This window comes from Rhinoderma darwinii, chromosome 5, assembly GCF_050947455.1.
Source record: "Rhinoderma darwinii isolate aRhiDar2 chromosome 5, aRhiDar2.hap1, whole genome shotgun sequence".
Lineage (NCBI taxonomy): Eukaryota > Metazoa > Chordata > Amphibia > Anura > Rhinodermatidae > Rhinoderma > Rhinoderma darwinii.
In genome coordinates, this window is record NC_134691.1 from 207,276,079 (window position 1) to 207,301,920 (window position 25,842).

At 39.7% G+C, this 25,842-nt stretch overlaps 1 protein-coding gene across 3 annotated transcripts in view; it reads left to right on the top strand.

Annotated features, from left to right (window-relative positions):
- Positions 1-25,842, top strand: part of TRIO (trio Rho guanine nucleotide exchange factor) — a 539,453-nt gene that overhangs the window by 371,068 nt on the left and 142,543 nt on the right. For all 3 annotated transcript variants that reach the window (XM_075826894.1, XM_075826893.1, XM_075826892.1), the window contains 3 exons: positions 3,887-3,996; positions 20,611-20,680; positions 24,258-24,347. In XM_075826894.1, the coding sequence (XP_075683009.1) occupies positions 3,887-3,996; positions 20,611-20,680; positions 24,258-24,347 (270 nt within the window). The remainder of the gene's footprint in view (positions 1-3,886; positions 3,997-20,610; positions 20,681-24,257; positions 24,348-25,842) is intronic.

Consider the following 25,842-nt stretch of genomic DNA (forward strand, 5'->3'; position numbering starts at 1 on the left):
AATTAACATTACTTTTATTTTTATTTTATTTTTTAACTACACAGCATTGTTTTGACCTTCAGGTTCAGAGCCCATTTTTGAAATCTGACATATCTCAATTTATGTGGTAATAACTTCGGAATGCTTAAACCTATTCAAGCGATTCTGAGATTGTTTTCTCGTGAGACATTGGTCTTTATGATAGTGGTAAAATTTGGTCGACCTATTCAGTGTTTATTTGTGAAAAATAGCAAAGTTTAGAGAAAACTTGAAAAAAATTGAATTTTTCTGAATGTAAATGCATCTGCTTGTAAGACAGAGGGTTATACCACCCAAAAAAAGTTACTAGTTCACATTACCCATATGTCTACTATATGTTGGCATCATCTTTTGAAAATTTCAAAAGCCTCTTTTTTTTTTTTTTAGGTACCAGTAAGGTTCTGAAGCAGTTTTGAGGGGCTTATATATTAGAAACCCCCATTAAACACCCCATTTTAAAAACTAGACTCCTCAAAGCATTCAAAACAGCATTTAGAAAGTTTATTATTTAGTAATTTAAAGCAAAGTAGAGGTGACATTTACAAATTTAATGTAATGGGTGTTATGATTCCCCTTGTCACAGGGCTGTGTCCCTACATACTGACAGTATCACACTGTGCAGGGACACGTCCTCCTGACAAGGGGATTGGTAACACCAATTTTTCTATCAGTCCTGGACTGCACAAAGACGTTATGTGGAATACAAGGATTTCCTATAATAAACATGTCAGGAGAGGGGACAGATTCTCTACAAATCCAGTGACTCACAGGTGACGACGTCTCAGATGCTAGTAGTTTTTTGTCCTCTTTTCTTCTCCATCCGGTCCAGAGCACATGACGACTTCTCCTGGCCATGACCCATTTCTGCAGCCCTTAAATATAATATATAAATATAATATCGCCATGCACTGCGCCCCTGAATATAATTGTGTCACACACTGTAAAGTAAAGCACCACATACACAGTGCCCCCTGTAGATAGCGCCAACCCCCATGTCGACAGCGTCACACACAGACACCCCCTGTAGATAGCGCCACACACACCCCCCTGTAGATAGCGCCACACACACCCCCCTGTAGATAGCGCCACACACACAAACACACACACACACACCTGTAGATAGCGCGACACACAGAACACCCTGTAGAGAGCATCACACAGCCCCCTATAGATAGAGCCACACAGCCCCCTATAGATAGTGCCACACAGCGCTCCCTTCCTTATATATAGTGCCACACAGCACTTCCCCCCCCCCCTTGTATATAGTGCCACACAGCGCTCCCCCCCCCCCCTTGTATATAGGGCTACACTGCAGCCCTGGGATGACATTTTATCCCATATGACTGCTACAGCCTGTGATTGGCTGCAACAGGTAACAAGGGATTGAAACGTCATCCCTGGAGACCGGCCCGGACGAAGAAACAGAATTCTGGGCAAATATAAGATTTTTATTTTTTCTAAATTGCGTTTTTACATTACATCTGTTGTGGGTTTTACCTCCCCATTGAATTAAATGGGGAAAACCCGAAACAAATGAGCAGCATTTACACAAATACAATTGACATGCTGCGGAATAAAAAAACGCATCGCAGGTCAATTTCTGAGCTTTTTTTTCCCACTTATAATTTACGCAGTGTGTGATGAGAATTGTTCACATCTAATCCACTCTGCTGCTACTGTATTAGGGCTTGTCCACACTTAACGGAATTGCTGCGTATTTTCCGCCCGGAAAATACGCAGAATACAGTAGTGGCAAAGTGAATGAGATTTAACAAATCTCATCCAGACGCTGCATAAAATTTCCAACCAGACATTTTGTCCTGCGGTGTGTATTTCTCGTACTGCAGCATGTCAATTCCTGCTGCGGAAAGTGGACAGAATTGCTGCGTTTTTTCAGAGGAGACGTCACCATCTCCCAACATTGAGAAAAACGCAGCAAAATATGCAGAAACTGCAGCAAAAATGCAGGACATGGTGCTTTTTTTCTGCAGCGGAATTTCTGCTAGTTTTTGCGGAATTGCTGCAGAAATATATATACACACACACACACACACACACACACACACACACACACACACACACACACACACACACACACACACACACACACACACACACTATATATACATACATACACTATGTATACATACACACACATACATACACATACACTATATATACATAGACACACACACTCACGCACACTGTATACATACATATAATATATATATATATATATATATATATATATATACACATACATACACACACACACACACACTCACACACACTATATACATACATACACATGTACACATCACAGACACACATGAGTATGCACATTATATACATATAAAGTACTCATTGTAAACACATGAGAATGCACATTGTAAACACACATTATATGCACATTATTCACATATAAAGTACACATTGTAAACACACATGCACTTACCTTTTATGTAGGATATTTGTGAAGGGCGTTCAGCAGGTTGATGTGGTGGGAGTCTTCACTGCAGCACTTCTCCTGCTCACAGCCTGACACAGAGCCTGCAGACAGTCTCCCCTCCCCAATGTCCCGACTGCTAGCAGCAGGAGGAGAGATGTGTAGAGCAGGGAAGGGGGGCTGGAGGGGGAGTTTCTAAAGCAGCACAGGGAGAGATCGCAGCACAGACCACGGCTGCTAAGTAGGAGCGAAGCTCACCTTGCCTAATGACAGGTGCGGTCCTCGCATCGGGGCTCCCTCCGGTGCTAGTGACGCCACTGGGCATGAGGGGGTTCGGGCCCTAATGATGATCCGCCACTGTGTGCAACCCACATATACCACATATATCACTGCAATGAGTGCACTCTGATATATATCACAAATTCACTATTGCAGTTGATGTATGGTTTTTATAGGGAAATTCTTTACGCCTTCGGAATCATGAAAGGTTTTAGTAGGCTGAGCAAATGAGCATATTTTACAAGGGTTCGAACCACATCCATAGAAGCCTCTATGATGTAGCCATGTGGTTTTTGTTTTACAAGATGAGAATAAGGAAGGAGAGAGTGAATTACCTATGGTCAATGCTCTGCGTGGTACAACCCGACAACCTGTTTTAAAATGGCTTCCAATTGATCATCCTCTAAAATAGGGACATATTTTAATACACTATTTTTTATCTGTGCAAATTGGTTGCTATATTTTAGAACTAATGTGGGTTTATCCGAATCCAAGACAGGGAGCGTTTTTTTGTCAAACAATAGTTGGTTGCGGGATTTCGAAGATACTATAGACTTTGCTCTATTCAAGGTCCAGTTTGCATAGCCCCGAGTATGAAGCCTATGACAAATTTGTTGTTGTTCTGTTTTAAACCTGTGATCATTGCTGCAGTTTCTTCTTGCTCTGAATATTTCACCTACCGGCATGGAGGAAATTGTTTGCTTAGGATGCTTACTCTTCGCATGAAGAATAGTGTTTCCTGAAATAGGCTTGCGGAATGTTTTAGAGCAATCAATCTCTTCCTCTTTGCCCATTAATTCCAAATTTAGGAAACAAATAGTATTTTTATTAAAGGTATATGTAAACCTAAGGTTACACTCATTATCATTAAGATAGTCAGCAGACACATCGCCCTCCCATACAAATAAGAGGTCATCGATGTATCTGCCATACCAGTGAATGTTGTCACTGAAAGGGTTGTCCACTGAGAAAATTGTGTACACTTCCCACCATGCCATGACGAGGTTTGCCAATGATTTGGAAAATATGCTGGACCATTGTATAACCTTTCATCATACATTGAATAAGCTTTTTTGATGAAACCATAATACACCCCTTTAAGCAGCTAATCTTTGAAGACTTTCTTTCTATGATTTATTGCAGACGTATCTGTGGGAAATAACTAGCGGAGTTGAAGAAATTCCACCTGGCATTGTGAATAAAGAACATATCATCTTTGGGAACATGCAGGACATTTATGAATTTCATAACAAGTGAGTATTGCTTAGATATACTATATTTTAATATAATTCATGAAAGTGTATATAGAAGAGAGGAAGTCTGTCTCACACAGAAATATTTATTACTAAGCTTTATTCAGTGTGAGGTAGGGCTGGACAATTATGATTATTGAACAATTATTTAGGCCACACCCCTTTTGCATGCGACACCCCCTATTTGCAAGCTACACCATTGAATGAATATTTATCCCCGAGCTGCCTCTACACAGTATAATGCCCCCATAACTGACTTCCACACAGTATAATGTCCCTATATCTGCCCTCACACCGCAAAATATCAAAATACAGCTCGTATAGTGGATGCATGCAAGCATCCCAGTGAAAAGGGTGATCTACATTACAATTATGCATATATGGCATATAAACAGACCTGCAATATCCCTCATAGTATAGTGTAGCAGTCTGTTTTATGATAATAAGTAATAAAGTGCACCTGGGCTTATTTAGTGAATATACAGATGAGGAGGACTCCCATATGATCCAGCATGGTAGGAAGTGTTTACAATGGGAGCTCGCCCAACATCGTTACAGTGCTAATTCACCTGTTCAGGCGAGAAATCAATGGGACATTGCCGTGTTGATGCTCACAGAAGAGTGGAAAAATCCACTGCGGCCATATTACTAGAGGGCAAGTGCTCATAAATGAGTGAGGGAGTGTTAATGAGCGTCATAGCAACACTCACTGGCCTCATGAACACCACACCTCCAATGGCCGGGCTGTGAAGTTTACCTTGTGTGTGCCTGAACACAGTGATGAGACATATCTAAAATTATTATACTCCGAGCCTGTAACAGCATAAAATAACAATACGGGGAGCTATTGGAGGGGGGGGGGGGTAATGAAATTAAGGTAGTATGGCCATAGAATAACTATTAAAGAGGCTCTGTCACCACATTATAAGTGCCCTATCTCCTACGTAAAGGAGATCGGCGCTATAATGTAGGTGACAGCAGTGCTTTTTATTTAATTAAACGATCTATTTTCACCACTTTATTAGCAATTTTAGATTTATGTAGGAGATCGGGCACTTATAATGTGGTGACAGAGCCTCTTTAAGCAATAATAAGGTTTATTTAAGGCTATATACCCCCAAAAAGTTGCTGATTTGGTACAAATGCAACTTGAGGAACACGGAGAAGGGGCAAGAGCTAGAGTCCACCAGATGGGTGGGTGAAGTATCTAGGGCTGTAGTGAGGATTTTGACCCCACAGTTGTTTCATAGACTATTAGAATTGTGCAGAGAAAATGAAAATGAATTTTTTTTCCCCCCCAAAAAGACGTAGCTTTAGTTCAGAATTTTTCATTATCTCAACAAATAAAGGAGAAAAAGAACCCCAACATTTGTAAAGCAACTTCTCCAGAGTACGGAAATACCCCCATATGTGGTTATAAACTTCTGTTTGGGCACACGGCAGGGCTCAGAAGGGCAGGAGCGCCATTTGGCCTTTGGAGTGCAGATTTAGCTGGATTGGTTTCTGGGTGCCATATCGCATTTGCCAAGCCCCTGTGGGACCAAAACAGTGGAAACCCTCAGAAGTGACCCCATTTTGGAAACTACACCCCTCAAGGCATTCACATAAGGGTGTTGTCAGCATTTTAACCCCACAGGTGTTTTCCGGAAATTAGTGTGCAGCGGATGTTGCAAAGTGAAAATGAAAATTTTTCCATACTATGCCATTTCGGTGTCCAATATGTGGTGCCCAGCTTGTTCCACCATGAAAAGTTATGAACTTAGACGTGATCGGTAATAGCTCGATTCTGCTTGTTAGAGACATGCAGGACCCGCTGACCTAACGGATGAAAGTTTCAGCGCAGGATACAGCTGTTCTGTATACAGGATACAAAAGCAGCTGTACCTCAAAAAGTTAAAATATTTTTTTATACAAAGCATTTAGAAAGTTGCCCAAAACACACTGATACACATTTTCATATATATATATATATATATATATATATATATATAAAGAAAAATAGAAGCAGCACCGTAATTTAAAGTATCGGGTGCACAGGTTCCTGTTCAGACACTCGACCAGTGTCCCAAATAACCAGCAACGATTCCAAAAGACAAGACAGCACTCCAAATTCAGTGATAGATAGGATCACTTTTAATCACCTCTTGCAACGTTTCAACCCTACTCAATGGGGTCTTTTTCAAGCAATACATTTCTGTGAACAGTGCACATATATATACATGGTTTACAAAATTTGTATAATGAAGCAATAAAAATTCAATATTGCATAATTCTCTGAGTTCAAACGCAAACATTGCAGTGCAAAAACATCAACGTGCTAAACACACTTTTCTTGTGTACTTCGTGTACAAACGATTATAAGGGCATATTCCCGTACTGTATAAAAGTTAAAATACAATATAATTGGCTAACTGCCAATCAGTGTAAATGCAGGTGCAAAACATTATACATATTAAAAACTATTTGATTTCTTAATTCGGCTCACCGTTCAGTGGATCCCCTCACTTCTTCCATGCTGATCATAGTTCTCGGCTTCTTCCGGGAATGAGTGCACATGCGTCAACCAAAACGTCACCTAAAGGGCTGTTCTTGCTCTTGGCTTGAGAACGAGTCCTGGTACGCTGTGATTAGATGGAACGCATCTCGCGCTGGTTCAATCCTTTTGGTTGTGTTTTGTGAATATTAACCCTACATGTCCCTTTCGGGAACACTGCATTACGATCATAGGTTATCTTTTTCCATTTTAAAAAAAAGAAATAATAATAAATATATACTCTATCCTCTGGATTAATTTAAGTACTTAAGGTTAAGGGAATCCCATAAACACGGGTACACCCAACCTATATCAGGGTATGTTTGTAGTGCTAGATCCGTTATCCACAGATTCTGCACATTACATCCCTACGGACTGTAGTAACCACATACTGAGGACCATTAGAGCTATATCACACTTGATCTTCATATTCATTTAGGGTTTTATCATAACACTTCGATTACAATGTATGCATTCCATTTGTTTTTCACATTTTTTCAAAACATAGCAATAAATAAGCCGATTTTTCATATATAACGTATGCATGATATTAGAATGAGGGGATCCATATTCGGTGAGTCTTCACAGTTTATCTATAATAGACAGAGAAAGAATTTGTTATGTTAGTCCAATAGAATATACATTCTGTCTTCTTAAAATACCCCTCGACATGTCAAATACATAACAAGGTCATGGGTAAACCACTTCCTACCCCACACCACTCAACTTGAAGTCAACATTTAATCCATATGGTCGTAATGTGTTCAATCTGTAGATCCACTCTAACTCACGTTTTTTTAAAAAGGATACTCTGTCCCCACCTCGTCTTGGTTTAGTAATTTGATCTATAATTCTAAACCGTAAATCCTTTTCTGTGTGATTTGCTTCCACAAAATGTTTTGACACTGGCAAATCCAGTCTCTTACCTCGTATGGTAAACCTATGGTTGTTTATGCGTGTTTTGCAGTCCAATGTTGTCTCTCCTATGTATAGAAGATTACATGGACATTGCAGCATGTAGATAACCCATTCTGATGTACAAGTGAGGAATTGCTTTATTTTATATTCAGTGCCAGTTATAGGATGAATGAAAGATTCCCCTTTAATCATATATTTGCAATTCACACAACCAAGACAGGGAAAACATCCCAATTTATGGCTGCCAAAGAAGGTCTGTGTCTTTTTCTTATTAGAGCCCACATCTGCTCTTACCAATTTATCCTTCAGATTTTTAGTACGTTTGTATGACATGAGAGGGGGTGCTAAAAATTCTGGAACATATTTTAAATTACTACCAAGTATCGACCAGTGTTTGTTAATTATCTTTGCTACATCTTTACTTGTTTCGTTATATGTGGACACAAATGGTATCCTTTTGTCAAGGTTCTTTTTGGTTCTCTGTGTAGACAATTTTTAGATATTTAGTGAATATACAGATGAGGAGGACTCACATATGATCCAGCATGGTAGTAAGTGTTTACAATGGGAGCTCGCCCAACATCGTTACAGTGCTAATTCACCTGTGCAGGGGAGAAATCAATGGGACATTGCTGTGTTGATGCTCACAGAAGAGTGGAAAAATCCACTGCGGCCATATTACTAGAGGGCAAGTGCTCATAAATGAGTGAGGGAGTGTTAATGAGCGTCATAGCAACACTCACTGGCCTCATGAACACCACACCTCCAATGGCCGGGCTGTGAAGTTTACCTTGTGTGTGCCTGCACACAGTGCGGAGACTTGTCTAAAATTATTATACTCCGAGCCTGTAACAGCATAAAATAACAATACGGGGAGCTATTGGAGGGGGGGGGGTAATGAAATTAAGGTAGTATGGCCATAGAGTAACTATTAAAGAGGCTCTGTCACCACATTATAAGTGCCCTATCTCCTACATAAGGAGATCGGCACTATAATGTAGGTGACAGCAGTGCTTTTTATTTAATTAAACGATCTATTTTCACCACTTTATTAGCGATTTTAGATTTATGTAGGAGATAGGGCACTTATAATGTGGTGACAGAGCCTCTTTAAGCAATAATAAGGTTTATTTAAGGCTATATACCCCCAAAAAGTTGCTGATTTGGTACAAATGCAACTTGAGGAACACGGAGAAGGGGCAAGAGCTAGAGTCCACCAAATGGGTGGGTGAAGAATCTAGGGCTGTAGTGAGGATTTTGACCCCACAGTTGTTTCATAGACTATTAGAATTGTGCAGAGAAAATGAAAAATGAAAAAATTTTTCCCCCAAAAAGACGTAGCTTTAGTTCAGAATTTTTCATTATCTCAACAAATAAAGGAGAAAAAGAACCCCAACATTTGTAAAGCAACTTCTCCAGAGTACGGAAATACCCCCATATGTGGTTATAAACTTCTGTTTGGGCACACGGCAGGGCTCAGAAGGGCAGGAGCGCCATTTGGCCTTTGGAGTGCAGATTTTGCTGGATTGGTTTCTGGGTGCCATGTCGCATTTGCCAAGCCCCTGTGGGACCAAAACAGTGGAAACCCTCAGAAGTGACCCCATTTTGGAAACTACACCCCTCAAGGCATTCACATAAGGGTGTTGTCAGCATTTTAACCCCACAGGTGTTTTCCGGAAATTAGTGTGCAGCGGATGTTGCAAAGTGAAAATGAAAATTTTTCCATACTATGCCATTTCGGTGTCCAATATGTGGTGCCCAGCTTGTGCCACCATGAAAAGTTATGAACTTAGATGTGATCGGTAATAGCTCGATTCTGCTTGTTAGAGACATGCAGGACCCGCTGACCTAACGGATGAAAGTTTCAGCGCAGGATACAGCTGTTCTGTATACAGGATACAAAAGCAGCTGTACCTCAAAAAGTTAAAATATTTTTTTATAGAAAGCATTTAGAAAGTTGCCCAAAACACACTGATACACATTTTCATATATATATATATATATATATATATATATATATATATATATATTAGGGATGCACGATGCATCAAAACTTCGATACGGTTTCGATACTGTTCTTCCCCAAACGGTTCGATACCGCTATTTCCTGTATTTCGATACTTAGCTGCGCAGCCGCACAGCTAAGTATAGTAATACATGAATGTATGAGAGTGGGGCTGCGGCCTCACAGATCAGTATAGTAATACATGAATGTATGAGAGCGGGGCTGCGGCTGTGTAATTCAGCCATTGCCCCGCTCCTGAGTTCTGATAACAAGTGCGCGCTGTCAGGATGATGAGATGCAGCCGGCGGTGCACTAATGAGCAGCGGCACTGAAGACAGAACATGGCGGGCGCTCTACAAAACACCCCCATGTTCTGTCTTCAGTGCCTGAACCGCCGCTCGTTAGTGCAGCGCCGGCCGCATCACCTTATGCTGACCGTGCGCGCACTTCCTGTCAGGAGCGGGGCAATGACTGTATTACACAGCCGCAGCCCCGCTCTATAACGGCGGAGATCAGAGAAACCTCTCATCTCCACCGCTATTCCCCTGAATGCTGCCATCAAAGCGGACTGCAGCGTTCAGGAGAAAATGAGAAGGGTGATGCCCATGGATCGCGTCACAGGGAATTCCTGTGACGCGATCGAGGGCCATACCATATATGGGCAGACCGCTCAGGGTCTATTGACGGACCCCAGGACTGTCTTACCATAATTCTTGTTGTTATGGCATACTTGGGTATGTCCTAACAACTGTCTGTGTATTATCCGTCCACAGGCTAATGTACTGGCACATATCTGATATATGTCAGTCCATTAAAGTTTAAAAATAATGTAAAAACAAAGTAATGTTAAATTAAAAAAAAATATACACATACACCTTTTTTACAATAAACATTAAAATAAGTCTCATTACATAAAATATTCACACATTCAGTATTGGCGCGGCCGTAATAACCTGCACAACAATTTTTTTGCATCATTTATGATGTGTACGCTGTAAAAAAATAAAATAAACACTGCCTTCTTTCACTTATTAATGTGAGGCGCGAGGTGCGATGAATTTAACCTCCATGTTCTTCACATTAATAGTAATTAACCCCATCATGTACCTCACACATTAACGCATTATGACTGAGACACATGATGGGATTAATTACTATTAATGTGAGGCACATTCAAAATTCATCATCACACCTCGCGCCTCACATCAAAAAACGGAAGACATTTTTTTTTCATTACTGTCGGCAAAGTATCGAAATTGGTATCGAAATCGCAATACTAAACGAAGTATCGGTATCGAAGTCCAAATTCTGGTATCGTAACATCCCTAATATATGTGTGTATATATATATATATATATATATATATATATATATATATATATATACTACCGTTCAAAAGTTTAGGGTCACTTAGAAATTTCCTTAATTTTGAAAGAAAAGCACAGGTTTTTTTCAATGAGGATAACATTTAATTAATCAGAAATACACTCTATACGCTGTTAATGTGCTAAATGACTATTCTAGCTGCAAACGTCTGGTTTTTAATGCAATATCTACATAGGTGTATAGAGGCGATTCAATCAACCATCACTCCAGTGTTCTAATGGTACATTGTGTTTGCTAACTTTGTTAGAAGGCTAATGGATGATTAGAAAACACTTGGAAAACCCTTGTGCAATTATGTTAGCACCGCTGTAAACAGTTTTTCTGTTTAGAGGAGCTATAAAACTGACCTTCCTTTGAGCTAGTTGAGAATCTGGAGCATTACATTTGTGGGTTCGATTAAACTCTCAAAATGGCTAGAAAAACAGAGCTTTCATGTGAAACTCGACAGTCTATTCTTGTTCTTAGAAATGAAGGCTATTCCATGCGAGAAATTGCCAAGAAACTGAAGATTTCCTACAACAGTGTGTACTACTCCCTTTCAGAGGACAGCACACACAGGCTCTAACCAGAGTAGAAAGAGAAGTGGGAGGCCCCGCTGCACAACTGAGGAACAAGACAAGTACATTAGAGTCTCTAGTTTGAGAAATAGACGCCTCACAGGTCCTCAACTGGCAGCTTCATTAAATAGTACCCGCAAAACGCCAGTGTCAACGTCTACAGTGAAGAGGCGACTCTAGGATGCTGGCCTTCAGGGCAGAGTGGCAAAGAAAAAGCCATATCTGAGACTGGCTAATAAAAGGAAAAGATTAATATGGGCAAAAGCACACAGACATTGGACAGAGGAAGATTGGAAAAAAGTGTTATGGACAGACGAATCGAAGTTTGAGGTGTTTGGATCACACAGAAGAACATTTGTGAGACGCAGAACAACTGAAAAGATGCTGGAAGAGTGCCTGACGCCATCTGTCAAGCATGGTGGAGGTAATGTGATGGTCTGGGGTTGCTTTGGTGCTGGTAAAATGGGAGATTTGTACAAGGTAAAAGGGATTTTGAATAAGGAAGGCTATCACTCCATTTTGAAACGCCATGCCATACCCTGTGGACAGCGCTTGTTTGGAGCCAATTTCATCCAACAACAGGACAATGACCCAAAGCACACCTCCAAATTATGCAAGAACTATTTAGGGAAGAAGCAGGCAGCTGGTATTCTATCCGTAATGGAGTGGCCAGCGCAGTCACCAGATCTCAACCCCATAGAGCTGTTGTGGGAGCAGCTTGACCGTATGGTACGCAAGAAGTGCCCATCAAGCCAATCCAAATTGTGGGAGGGGCTTCTGGAAGCATGGGGTGAAATTTCTCCCGATTACCTCAGAAAATTAACAGCTAGAAGGCCAAAGGTCTGCAATGCTGTAATTGCTGCAAATGGAGCATTCTTTGACGAAAGCAAAGTTTGAAGGAGAAAATTATTATTTCAAATAAAAATCATTATTTCTAACCTTGTCTAACCATCTTCATTATCAGCTGTCGCCGGTGTTAGCATTAGCCAAAATGCACTGTGCGGGTAAAATCCTAAATGTGTGTGGGCGCGTGTGCGTGGGAGCTTAGGAATGTCACATCAAGGTGACTTTAAGTTACATATTATTACAATCGGCCTCGGCAATACAAAATGGACCTTATCTACGATTGTAACATGATTTCACATGTACACATTTCGATAGTCGCTTGTTGTGCTCCACTGGAGACAGATGTATGAGGATTATCATGTACAGTGAGCAGAACATCGAAAGCTTTTTTATCATTTCTAGCATGTTTGGGTCTTCCGAATCTTGGTGCGTTTTTAATTGAACCGGTTATTTCAAAACGATGAACAGTTCTTTTAATGGTTGACAATGAAATTGGCTCACGGATAGGATAAGCGGCATTGAATAAAGCCGCTACTTCTCAATAGGATCTTATTTTTTCTTTGCCATACCCTATCATCAGCAATAAAGTGATCCTTTCCGTTTCGGTCAAATGCATTTTGTGATATGACCATAGAAATGTACAAAAATAATAATTATTCTCCGAATTAGCGCTCTCTGAAATTCACAAGCGACTACCGAAATGTGTACACATGAAATCATGTTACAATCGTAGACCAGGTCCATTTTGTATCGCGAGGCCGATTGTAATGCGCCGTAATTTAATGTCACCTTGATGTGACATTACCAAGCTCACACACGCACACGCGCCACACACATACACCACACACGTTTAGGATTTTACCCGCTTGGTACATTTTGGGTACTGCTAACAACGGCAGTAGCTGATAATGAAGATAATAACTTTAAAGTTAAATATCTTTGCGAAAAAAATCCTATCTCAAAATCGATTGCGGCATTGTTTTCGTTTTGGAAAGAGCTTTCAAATGAGCCCCTCACTCGACCCCCCGGGGATTTTGCTTCCCCGCCAACCCCACCGCCCCCAAGGGGGTGGGGGTGTTTTTTTTGGGCGTTAACTGGTAGATTTTATGACCCCATTAAATCCCACCAAATTTCAACCCTCTACCTCGAGCCGTTCAAAAGTTGAGTGTGTTCCGGAACTTTTGGTGGGCACCTTATATCTCTTTATAGGTCTCCAATTACACACAATTTGTTTAAGATTGTCCCCTGATGAACCAACTAGGTTGGGGAAACGCATTGGGACGGTTATGAAGTGTAAGTGTTGTGGTCATTTTATGCAATATTTGGTGCTTAGAAATTACACTAATTGTATGTGAAATAATTTTTTAACCCCTGGAGTTTGTCCATAGGTGGCGAATGGTACCACGCCATCTAGATATCATTTTCTGGATACTCCAGGTGATTATTGTGGATTGCTTATTTGATTCAACCCTGGTTGTGTCAGGGGTATTTGTATTCAAAATAATTACCCAGAGTATTTTAATTTGAATAATGAATAAAGGTTATGTTTTATGATGAGTTCCCACTCTGTGATACTTCTGTTTTTGAGGAATCCACATATTGATTTCAGTAATACTATAAACCGCCAATCAAAAACAAAAGAAACAAATTAAAAAACTGTGGATTTGCTCAGGTAAAATCTGCAGCAGTTTACAGTAGTAGGCAATTGGGAGAGATTTTTCAAGAAATCTACCTGGTATTAAAATCTATAGCATATCAATTTCTGTTGCTGATTTTCACAGCGGCTTTCATCCCTTTCAATGTAGCAGGGGTGAAAATCCACTGCGTGTGGGCCTACCCTAAGATTATGTTCCCACAGTGCAGATTTTGCATGCGTTTTTTTTTAGCCAAAACCAGGATCGGAACCTAAACAGATGAAATTATAAAGAAAGGCATTATAGGTCTACTCTCCTTTGATCCAATTCTGGTTTTGGTTAAAAAAAACAAAAAACGCATGCAAATCTGCACTGTGGTAACCGAACCTAAGGCCTAATGCACGTGACCATCGTTTTTTTTATCCATGTGCTATCTGCAAATTTGTGGATAGCACACGGACTAATTGAGTTATATGGCCCCATGCACATGACCGTAATGTGCACCGGTCCACGTGGGGGCTGCAAAAACTCAGGACATGTCATCTTACTGGCTGTATTTTCCAGCCTAACTGCTTCTGATCTGTGCCCAAGGGTAACCCCCCACTCCTTTGATGAGAAACTGGTTACAGATCATAGTCATTAATTAGAAGGGAGGGACTTCTCTTTTCAGTTTAGGCTTTTTTTTTTGGCCACGACTACTGTGAAATTATGGCAAAATGCAGCATTTTTTTTTGCAAAATCACAAAAAAAACTAGCATTTAGCCGCTATTGCGCTAATCGAAGCAAAAAAAAACGACCAAATCTGCAGCTTGAAAACCCAGCCTGAGGCTGGGTTTTCCTGGCGCAGTCAAGACACATTTTGACCATGATGTGTGAACCCAAAGTTATAGAACAGGAGACAGGAGCGCGTATATTCATGCGGCTGGGTTCCCATGCCGTTGTCAAAATGTGTTTTGCCGTGATTTTCAGAAAAATCACGGGAAACAGGTGTGGTTTTCCTGCAATTTTTGGAAAATCACAGAAAAATTGTGCAGTAAAAAACACATTTTGACCACAGCTTGTGAAGCCAGCCTTATGATTGATTGCAATTTTTTTAAACTTTTCTTCTCACCTGCCCCAGCCCATTAAATATAATCAGACATTGCCCCACAACATTACTCTTACTTTTAGTAATACGTTGCAGCCGAGGCTCTTTCACAATCTCCTATAATTTACCTGCGTTAACTTGCGGGGCCGCCCTCTCGTCATAGGTCCGCCCATTGATTTTCCCATAGCTTCAAGAGGGCCTACTAATTGGATGAATGCCTGTCAGCTAGGGAGAGTGACAGGCCCTCATCCAATCAGCAATTCCAAGTGGCACAGTGTGTGCTGCGTACAGAGGAGGTATGGAGCCGGCCCATTGACTGCCTGGCCCACCGGGAATCTTCCCGATACGTTACATTGTTAATCCTGCCCTGCCTACGTGTCTCTGACATGTAGGATCCAGCTAATAACAATCACATCTAAGTTCATGAACTTAGATGTGAGTGTTATTGGCTGGATTTTGCATGTCAAAGACATGCAGGACCGTCTTTTAACGGAGCCGTCGGTGCAGCTGACCTGAAGGAATCGGCTTTTACAGTAGAATACACTTCTGTGTATACAGGATAAAAAGGCTATCTAAAGAGTAAAAAACAAACAAACCTGTAATTAAAGTCAATTTGAAAGTTGATTAAACACTGAAAACGTTGCTTTATTAAAAAAATAAAAATAATTTTTTTCAAAGGTGTACATAGCCTTTAACCTGCAAGGTTACTGGACAATCTGTATGAAATTTATTATAGTAACATAATTTTTCCAAATAATAGTAGATGCCTATGGTGTAATGTTCTGAATGCTGTTTGCAATGTTATGACTGCAATCTCCCTATACTGCCCCATGAACATGCATGCGCCGAATATCTGTATTTATTTCAATAGGTAGAGGGAAATAAACTGCTCCCAACATTGTGAAATTTAACAGGCTGCCCCCACACCACAGTCTTAAAATTGCCTGAATGCCCCTATACACATTAGACTATTGGCAGAATTGGTTGATATTTTGTTTAAATCAGTTACATTTTATGAACAAGAACAGCAATACATTATCTTCCATGCATCAACTGTATCGGCATTGTATACAACAGTTCCATCATAACATCTTACAGATATATCCTAACATTGCAACCCATCCCTTCCCCACACCCTCAACACCTGCACAGCCCCCTGCCAGTATCTCATCCATATTTTCATATGGCCCCATAAATCAGTATTGATTCTCTGTATAGACATGCGACCGTATTACCGTGTCTTTCCCCTCATCTTGCCTTCTCCTGACTAGAGGTATCTCCTTTAGCCGTCTCTACCCTATAACTATCTCCTAAAGAAGAGAAGTTCCTAGTCAGACTTGTCCTTGATACCCTTCTATGCTCCCGCATTCCTCTCTCATTGTTGCGAAGAGGGAGCTTACTTATATTTGTGCCCATATTCTGCTCAGTTCTGATGACACCAACCCCGAGCATTCCAACCATCTTCCCCACTGCTTATCAAATTTCTTTACATTACCCCTTTCCAAATAAATGTAATACTCCATCAGAATGGTGTGGTTCAGCATTCCCACAATTTCCCTATTCACGGGAGGCTTGGCATCTAACCAGTGTTTAGCTATATACTTTCTAGTCTGGTACAGAATTTTAGCAATTGCCAAACATTCCACCCTCCAGTCCTCCAACAAACCCCAGGAACAGCACCTTTGTGTCTGCCGACAATTCCATATCCTATACCGTTCTCATCAATTCCAAAATCTTCCCCCATAGGTTCTTCAAGGCCCCGCATGTCCAGAACATATGAAAAATATCTGCATTTTTCTTCGTACCACTGGTACACTTAGCATCAGATCTGATTCCCATCTATTTCAGTACCCAAGGGGTCCTGTAAGCTCTATGTTTCAAGAAAATTTGCGATCTCCTCTGTGCCATATTAACAGATAAATGGTGGGATGACGCTAAGATCTCTTCCCATTCTTTCTTTGGGCAGAGAACCTATATCCTGTTTCCATTTTACTCTCACTAGCTCCATAGGTTCTCCCAAATGTTTTGATAGCAAATTCTTATAAGTCATCGAAATCAGCCCTTTAGATGTGTCCGCCTTAACCATATATTCCAATATTCCCAGTGCATAAATAGTCAAATCCACCGAACCTACCTGCGCCTGCATAGCATGTCGTATCTACAAGTACTGATAAAACATAGAGTGCTCCAGGTGAAACTGTTCTTTTAATTGCTGAAAAGACTTCTATGTAGTATCATCATATAATTGACTCAATCTTGTTACCCCTTTCATCTCCCATTTTTGCATGCCCTCTAGTTGATATAATTCCCACAGAACTGGATTATGCCAAACGGGAGTATATTTAGTACATACCCCTATTCCCAGTATCTGTTTACATTGCCACCACACTTTCTGTATTAGAAGTAATGTCGGCTTAGTACATGCTATTCTTTTGTAGGTATGTGCTTCCAGCCCCTCCAGCGGATTAATTCCTCCCCCCCAAATATAACTATCTGTGCACTAAATCCCCATTTATCTTTGTCCTCCCATCCTTTAAAATGTTGGCTCTGGGCCGCAGAATTGGTTACATAGTTACATAGTTAGTACGGCTGAAAAAAGACACATGTCCATCAAGTTCAACCAAGGGACGGGAAAAGGGAAGGAAAAATTTCTACACATAGGAGCTAATATTCTTTTGTTCTAGGAAATTATCTAACCCTTTTTTAAAGCCATCTACTGTCCCTGCTGTGACCAGCTCCTGTGGTAGGCTATTCCATAGATTCGCAGTTCTCACGGTAAAGAAGGCTTGTCGCCTCTGCAGCTTGAACCTTTTTTTCTCCAGACGGAGGGAGTGCCCCCTTGTTTTTTGAGGGGGTTTTACAAGGAACAGGATTTCACCATATTTTTTGTATGTGCCATTAATATATTTATATAAGTTAATCATGTCCCCCCTTAGTCGTCTTTTTTCAAGGCTAAATAGGTTTAATTCTTTCAATCTTTCCTCATAACTTAAATTCTCCATGCCCCTAATTAGCTTCGTTGCTCTTCTTTGTATTTTTTCCAACTCCAGGGCATCCTTTCTATGAACTGGAGCCCAGAACTGAACTGCATATTCTAGATGAGGCTTCACTAATGCTTTGTAAAGTGGCAATATTACATCCCTGTCCCGTGAGTCCATGCCTCTTTTAATACACGACAATATCCTGCTGGCCTTTGAAGCAGCTGATTGACACTGCATGCTGTTATTGAGTTTATGATTTACAAGTACACCCAGATTCTTCTCAACAAGTGAATCCGCCAGTGTAGCTCCCCCTAGGACATATGATGCATGCAGGTTGTTGGTACCCAGATGCATAACTTTACATTAAACTTCATCTGCCAAGTGGACGCCCAAACACTTAGTTTGTTTAAATCTGCCTGCAATTCATGAACATCTTCCATTGACTGAACTATATTACATAGCTTGGTGTCATCTGCAAAAATAGAAATAGTGCTATTAATCCCATCTTCTATATCATTAATAAATAAGTTGAATAATAGTGGTCCCAGCACTGAACCCTGGGGTACACCACTTATTACCGGGGACCATTCAGAGTAGGAATCATTGACCACAACTCTCTGGATACGGTCCTTGAGCCAATTCTCAATCCAATTACAAACTATATTTTCTAAACCTATAGTCCTTAATTTACCCATTAGGCGTCTATGGGGGACAGTGTCAAATGCCTTTGCAAAGTCCAAAAACACAAAATCCACAGCGGCCCCTCTGTCTAGGCTTCTGCTTACCTCTTCATAAAAACAGATTAGGTTAGTTTGACAACTTCTGTCCTTAGTAAAACCGTGCTGGCTGTCACTTATAATGCTATTTATTGTCACATAATCCTGTATATAGTACCTCAATAGCCCCTCAAACATTTTCCCCACGATGGATGTTAAGCTTACTGGTCTATAATTTCCCGGGGAAGACCTAGAGCCCTTTTTGAAAATAGGCACCACATTTGCGCTGCGCCAGTCCCTTGGCACTATACCAGTCACTAGAGATTCTCTAAATATTATGAAAAGGGGGACAGAAATAACTGAACTAAGCTCTTTAAGAATTCTAGGGTGTAACCCATCTGGTCCCGGGGCCTTGTGCACATTTATTTTATTTAATTTAGCTTGGACCATATCTACATTCATCCAATTCAGTATATCAACTGATATATTAACAGCACTGGCACCGGCTACATCAGCTGCTCTTTCTTCTGTTGTATATACAGAGCTAAAGAACCCATTTAGTAACTCTGCCTTCTCTTGATCCCCTGTGATCAACTCCCCATTACCACTATCTAGGGGTCCTACATGTTCAGACCTTGGCTTTTTAGCATTTATATGCTTGAAGAATTTTTGGGGATTTGTTTTACTATCCTTGGCCACCTGCCTTTCATTTTGTATTTTTGCTAATTTTATTACATTTTTACAGATTTTATTAAGCTCTTTATATTTTACAAAGGCTGCAGATGTACCCTCAGATTTGTATTTTTTAAATGCCCTTTTTTTGTCATGTATTGCCCCTTTCACAGAAGGTGTAAGCCATGTGGGGTTTAATTTGAGTCGTTTATACTTGTTACCTATAGGAATAAATTTTGCACTATAATTACCCAAAGTAGATTTGAAAATCTCCCATTTATCATTTGTCCCAGTATTTGACATTAGTTCTTCCCAGTCTATATCCTGAATTGCAGCCCTCATCCTGGGGAAATTGGCTTTCTTAAAATTAAATGTTTTTGCCCTCCCAGCCTGCGTTTGTTTTTTACAGTATAGGTAAAATTTAACTATATTATGATCACTGTTACCGAGGTTTTCACGAACATTGACATTCCCAACAAGATCTGCATTATTAGAAATGACCAGATCCAACAGAGCTTCACCTCTAGTCGGGTCTTCCATAAACTGGCCCATAAAATGTTCCTGCAACAGGTTGAGGAAATGTCTCCCCTTTGCAGTTGAAGCTGAACCATGACACCAATTAATATCCCGGAAATTAAAATCTCCCATTATCACTACAGTACCAGCCTGTGCAGCCCGCTCCATCTGTTTATATAGCTGACCTTCCATCTCCTCAGTTATATTGGGGGGGGGGGGGGTCTATAGATTACACCAAAAGTAATTTTTTCAGTGTTTACCTCCCTTTCTAGTTCCACCCACAAGGTTTCAACCTCCTCACAGTATTCACCCACTATTGTCTCTTTCACACTCACCTTCATATCATTTCTCACATACAGACATACACCACCACCTATCCTATTTGTCCTGTCTTTCCGAAAAAGTGTAAAACCCTGTAGATTTACAGCCCAGTCATGTGAAGAGTCCAGCCATGTTTCAGCAACACCAACTATATCTATATTTTCTTCCCGTATCAAGGCCTCCAGCTCCCCCATTTTGCTTGCTAGACTTCTGGCATTTGTGAACATACACTTTAACTTGCCTGTCAGTTTTTCACTTTTATTATCAGAAATGTGATTTTACATTATTTGTGCCTTTTTATTTACACTGAAGTTTTGTAACGAAAGGATCTCCTTATCTTGTTGATATTTATGTAATGTGTTTGGCCAGCTATATGGTAACATTTTCGAAAAGAGTTGTGAATTAATGTAAAACTAATGTACCATGTTTTGTTATATTCCAGTGTATTTCTTAAGGAGCTTGAAAAATATGAACAGCTGCCAGAAGATGTGGGACACTGCTTTGTCACTTGGGTAATTTAAACAATTTAATAATTTCTCTTTATGTAATATATCGTATTAGGGGAAAATGACCCCTAATAATGACAGGCAATAGTTACCAGTTTCATGTCTGCAGATTTTTTTGGGGGTCAGTAACCAAAAAAGAAAAACCTACACTCTACATACTGAATAGAAGACCCAGAGTAGGAAGAATCAATCTCTCTCTTGATGAGAGTGGTTGTCGTGAGAGGGAGCACAAGTGGGGTGTCATCCGATTGGTTCAACGTCCTGTGCATAACGCTACCATCACATCAGAATAATTTTTCAAGACACAGCAACTCTCTTTGGGTAATTTCACGTGCGGCAGATTTTTTGGCTAAAATTTATGTAACACTCCCATTTTGCTGCATAAAAACATCTATTCTATTCAGATGTATGAAATCTATTGTCAAGTCGCAGAAATTTCAGCAACAAATCTGCCGCGTGTGAACATACCTTGGTACGTCTTCTCTGCTTACACATTGATGGCATATTTAAAGTTTGCAGACTAGTGAAGTGGGTATTTCACATTACACTGTGTTAAAATAAAGTAATCTAAAAAATTTAATTGAAACCGACTAAATTGAATGTGTGGCATCGCAGCATTATCGATCATTTACTGTATATTAAGTAGTGGCCACAGTGATGTGTTGTGCGGGCCTGGGTGTTGTAAGAAAAACAAAGCAGGGTTAAATAGAAATCTCTTTTGAACGAAACTACTTTGGAGAACTCTACGTGTGGTTATAAAGCATTAGTTAGAAATCAACACATTTAAAAAGGACCCATCATTCTAAAAAAATAAAATAAAGTGACAGTAGATTAAATTAGAAGTGTTATCTCACTGAGATCCAGATCTCCTAAAATTCTCCTGTTCCCTGGGAAGTACTAACCGTTGGGGGGGCGGAGCTGATTCTCTAGAACATTTGAATGGCAAAGTAGAGCCTCGGATATTGTCAGGATTAGGGGTGAGCGAATCAATTTGCCTGTTTTGCCCTTTTGTTGGTCGATAGAATGTAATAGGAGAAACGATTACTCTATTTTTCTCAAATTCACCAAAAGCAAATCTCAAACCTGGTAAATTAGTTTGTCAATATGCGGCCACTGCAACGTGTGAATTTACCTTTAGTCTGCTAGCGGACACGTTTGCTTGTAAAGGGTTAATCTGCTGGAGGAGGATGACATATCTGCTTGTGAATGGTTAAAATTAGTTTTACTTCTTACACAGAGAGCCAACAGCAGTCACTGAGGAGAAAGCTGTGACAGGATTTACTTCTAGCCCCATCCTACTCTATGGTACACAGGAGAACAATCTTATATGGCTGCTAATATAACATCCAGCATGAAGCAAGAGAGCGGCAGAGATCCCCCCAGTGTTTATATACTGCACACGGCTGCTGTTTTCACAAATTGCAATTTGTTACAGATTTTGGGGGTCAGATTTTAATGCAGATTTTTGATCCAAAGCCAGAAGTATAAGTTCTTCCTTTATATTTCCCATTCCGTTTGAAACCACATCTGGCTTTGGCTCAGAAATCTACAGCAAATTCTGCAACAAATTGCGATTTGTGAACATTGCCTAACAGTCTCCCACACACACACGGGACTTTCCCAGCTTAGAAGCAGGAAATCTCACAGAACCATCTATATCTGGTGAGACTCCTGACATCAGCTGAAGTAGTCTCCATTTCTTAACCCCTTAAGTGCCAAGCCTATTTTGGCCGGCAGGAATTATTTAGTTCCACACAAAACAGATTTGCTGCAGAAAATTTCTGCAGCATTTACGCATCAACTAGCAGGCAATCCGCTGCGGAAAATCCCCACCATTTCATGAGTTTTTTTTACTGCGGACAAAATGTGGATTATTTGCTGCGTATTTTTGGTGCATTTTTTTCCAAGAGCTGATATTTCTTCTTCCTGTGATGTCATTTCCACCCCACCCCCTGTAAGAAATTCTGCAGTGTTTCCGCAGCAAATTACGCAGTACTTTAGAAAAACGCAGGGAAATAAATCTTTTCGCAGCCATGATTGACATGCTAAAGTTACGCACCGCACTGAATTTTTCCGCAGCGCGTGGATGAAATTTGTAAAATCACACCCACTTTACCCGCAATTCCGGGCGGAAAACAAGCAGCAATTCCGTTATGTATGGACAAACCCTTAGTTTTTGCTTTGCCATAATCAGAGAGGCATAACATTTATATTTTTGCATCTATATAGCTGTATGTACGAATTTTTCAATGACACCATTTTGGGGCCATAAAACTTACTGATTAACTTTTATTAACTCTTTCTGTAGGGCTATTTTATTTAGCGTTTTAAATTGATGCTGTTCACCATGTAGTATAAATAAAGTTTTATCTTATTTTTACGGGTCGGTATGATGACGACAATACCAAATATGTATCTTTTTTTAATCTTTTACTGCACAATTAAAAAATATATATATTTTTTTTTAAATAATTTGTTTTTTTCATTGTTGCGTTGCATGAGCCATATGTGAACTTGGGTTGCGGGACGAGATGTTGTTTTTATTGGTACCATTTTTTGGTACATGAGACTTAATGATTACATTTTATTTTTTTGGAGGGGGATGGAAATAAAGCAGGTCATATTTTTATGATCTTGATCCAAACTGTTTGCATAGTAACAAATATGTATGTATTTGTTGGATTGAGGAAAGAAAGGCAGTGTTGGGGGTGCACTGGAATCGTGTTTGTTTTGGGAATTAAAGGTTTGGGTTGTAGACCCCTTTTCATAAGCGTGAGCTGTTTTAGAGTAACAGTTGATGAACAATTCTCAATATTATGGAGAAATCCAGTCTTTTTTAAATTAAATTCCCCCAAACTACATGTAAGAGAATCAAGCATCATAGTTACATAGTTGAAAAAGGACACAGGTCCGTCAAGTTCAACCTATGATCCTACCGTGTTATCCAGAGGATAGCAAATTGCAATCACCTCATTAGGGGAAAAATCTTTCCCCGATTCCAAATATGGAAATCGGAATAAATCCCTGGATCAATGTCCTATCTCCAGAATCTAGTACTCCTAAACCGGTAATATTATATTTTTCAAGAAAGGCATCAAGGCCCTTCTCAAACTTGTTCAAAGGATCAACCATCATGTGGCAGAGAGTTCCATAGTCTCACTGCTCTCACAGTAAAGAATCCCCATCTGAATATTCATCTAATCGGTTATACTGGTAGTGAAATGGCATCTGTCTTTGGTATAACACAAATTTTAAGGGTAGAATAGTTAAGTTGGTTGTGTGTATATAAATAAAATTTACTATATAGGTAATGACATAAGGCCTAAAATTAACAATAGTGTGCCACCAAAATTCCTTCTCTCATACTATAGCAAATTCACATGTGGCCAATAGAGTACAAAATAGCTAAAGCTTACGTTTCTATCCTTTTATCTTTTTACTTACACTAAACGAAAAGCTTTTTGACAAAGTGTGACTGGTTTAACATATTTTAAATACTATTATTAGATCTCTTACATTATACAGATATATTTTTATTCTTTAATGAAAGTAAGTTTAACCAACGTGTGATGTTTCTCCGTAGGCTGATAAATTTCAGATGTATGTGTCTTACTGCAAAAATAAGCCTGACTCAACCCAACTCATCTTGGATCAAGCCGGACCTTATTTTGATGTAAGTGCAAATATGTGTTAGTCAAGTAATTTTTATTTTTTGTCATAATAGTTTTGCAGCAACTAATAGTCTTCAAAGACTATTTTTATTAATCATAACTTATACATTTTTAGTATGTGGTGAATTATTTTTAAAGTGCAAACATCTTTATTTTTGTTAAATGTCTCCAATATTAAATTGATTGCTATTGAGTGGTTTGTTAAACATTCTTGATCACTATATAATAGGAGGAATACGATGCTTGTACAAAATAATGTATTTAAATGCAGTAATACTGTAAGAAATATACAGAAAGAGATACATGGGAAAATATACAGGAAAATATAAAATATGTAGTTTGTAACTACAGGAAAAAGAAATGTAATATTTTTAAAGCTTATTTAAACGTTCTGATACTGGCCGTAAAAACGAGCGCTGATCGACGATACAGCACGTTGTCACAAGGATCAATCGTTGACTACGATCTTTGTCCCCATGCATTTGCATCATTTCGGCAGCACATCTCCCTGTTTGAACAAGGAGATGTGCTGCCGACTTGCGACCACTTTTTGCTTTGCATAAAAGATGCGATCAGCCAATGAACAAGTGTTTGCTTGTTGAAGAGCATCAGATACGTGAGGGCAAAGGCTGGAGCACCGGTAAATTACCCAAAATTAATTTTTTCAGGCTTTTGTAAATTATCATAAATAAATTTATTTATTTATAACCTGTCTTGTGGAGGACGACCCTGGTATTATTCAATATTTAAAGGGGTCACACTCCCCTTTCCATCTCTGTGGAATAGGGAAAAACTGTAAATTTATTTATTTATAACCTGTCTTGTGGAGGACGACCCTGGTATTATTCAATATTTAAAGGGGTCACACTCCCCTTTCCATCTCTGTGGAATAGGGAAAAACTGAAGAACCCTAATCAGTCTGGGAGCTACATTAAAAGGGACAGCAAATGAGAAGGCACCGGGTAAGGATGGGATTACTTTTGAAATTTATAAGCCATACAAGGAGAATGTTTCTCCCTGTATGGTCATTGAAAGGTCATTTTTTGGTTTGATATATTTGAGGAGTTTAACCACCGTAACTTTGTTATGGACTTTGAAGGAGTTTAATAGAAGGAGAATGTACTGGAACTGTTATTATTAGTTTCTAACATTATAGTTCAATAGGGATCCCTTTCTCCATCAATAAAGGAAACCGCATTAATGAAACCGAATCAGAATCCTCAAATCCTCTGCATATTGTCTGATTTCAATAATAAGCACAGACATTAAACTACTTGTTCGGGTGTTGGCAACCGGTCTGGCTGGGGTCATTTCAACCATTATTCATTCCGATCAGACGGTTTATTCGACCTAAATAAACTACACAGAATATAAGAAGGGTTTATGAAGCTATGCAGGTACAATCGCAGGGCTTGAGCAATAAGGCAAATCCGCCATTGCATGCCTCCAGACAAGAAATTCTAAAATGACATGTCAGAATTTTTTAGTGTGGAATGA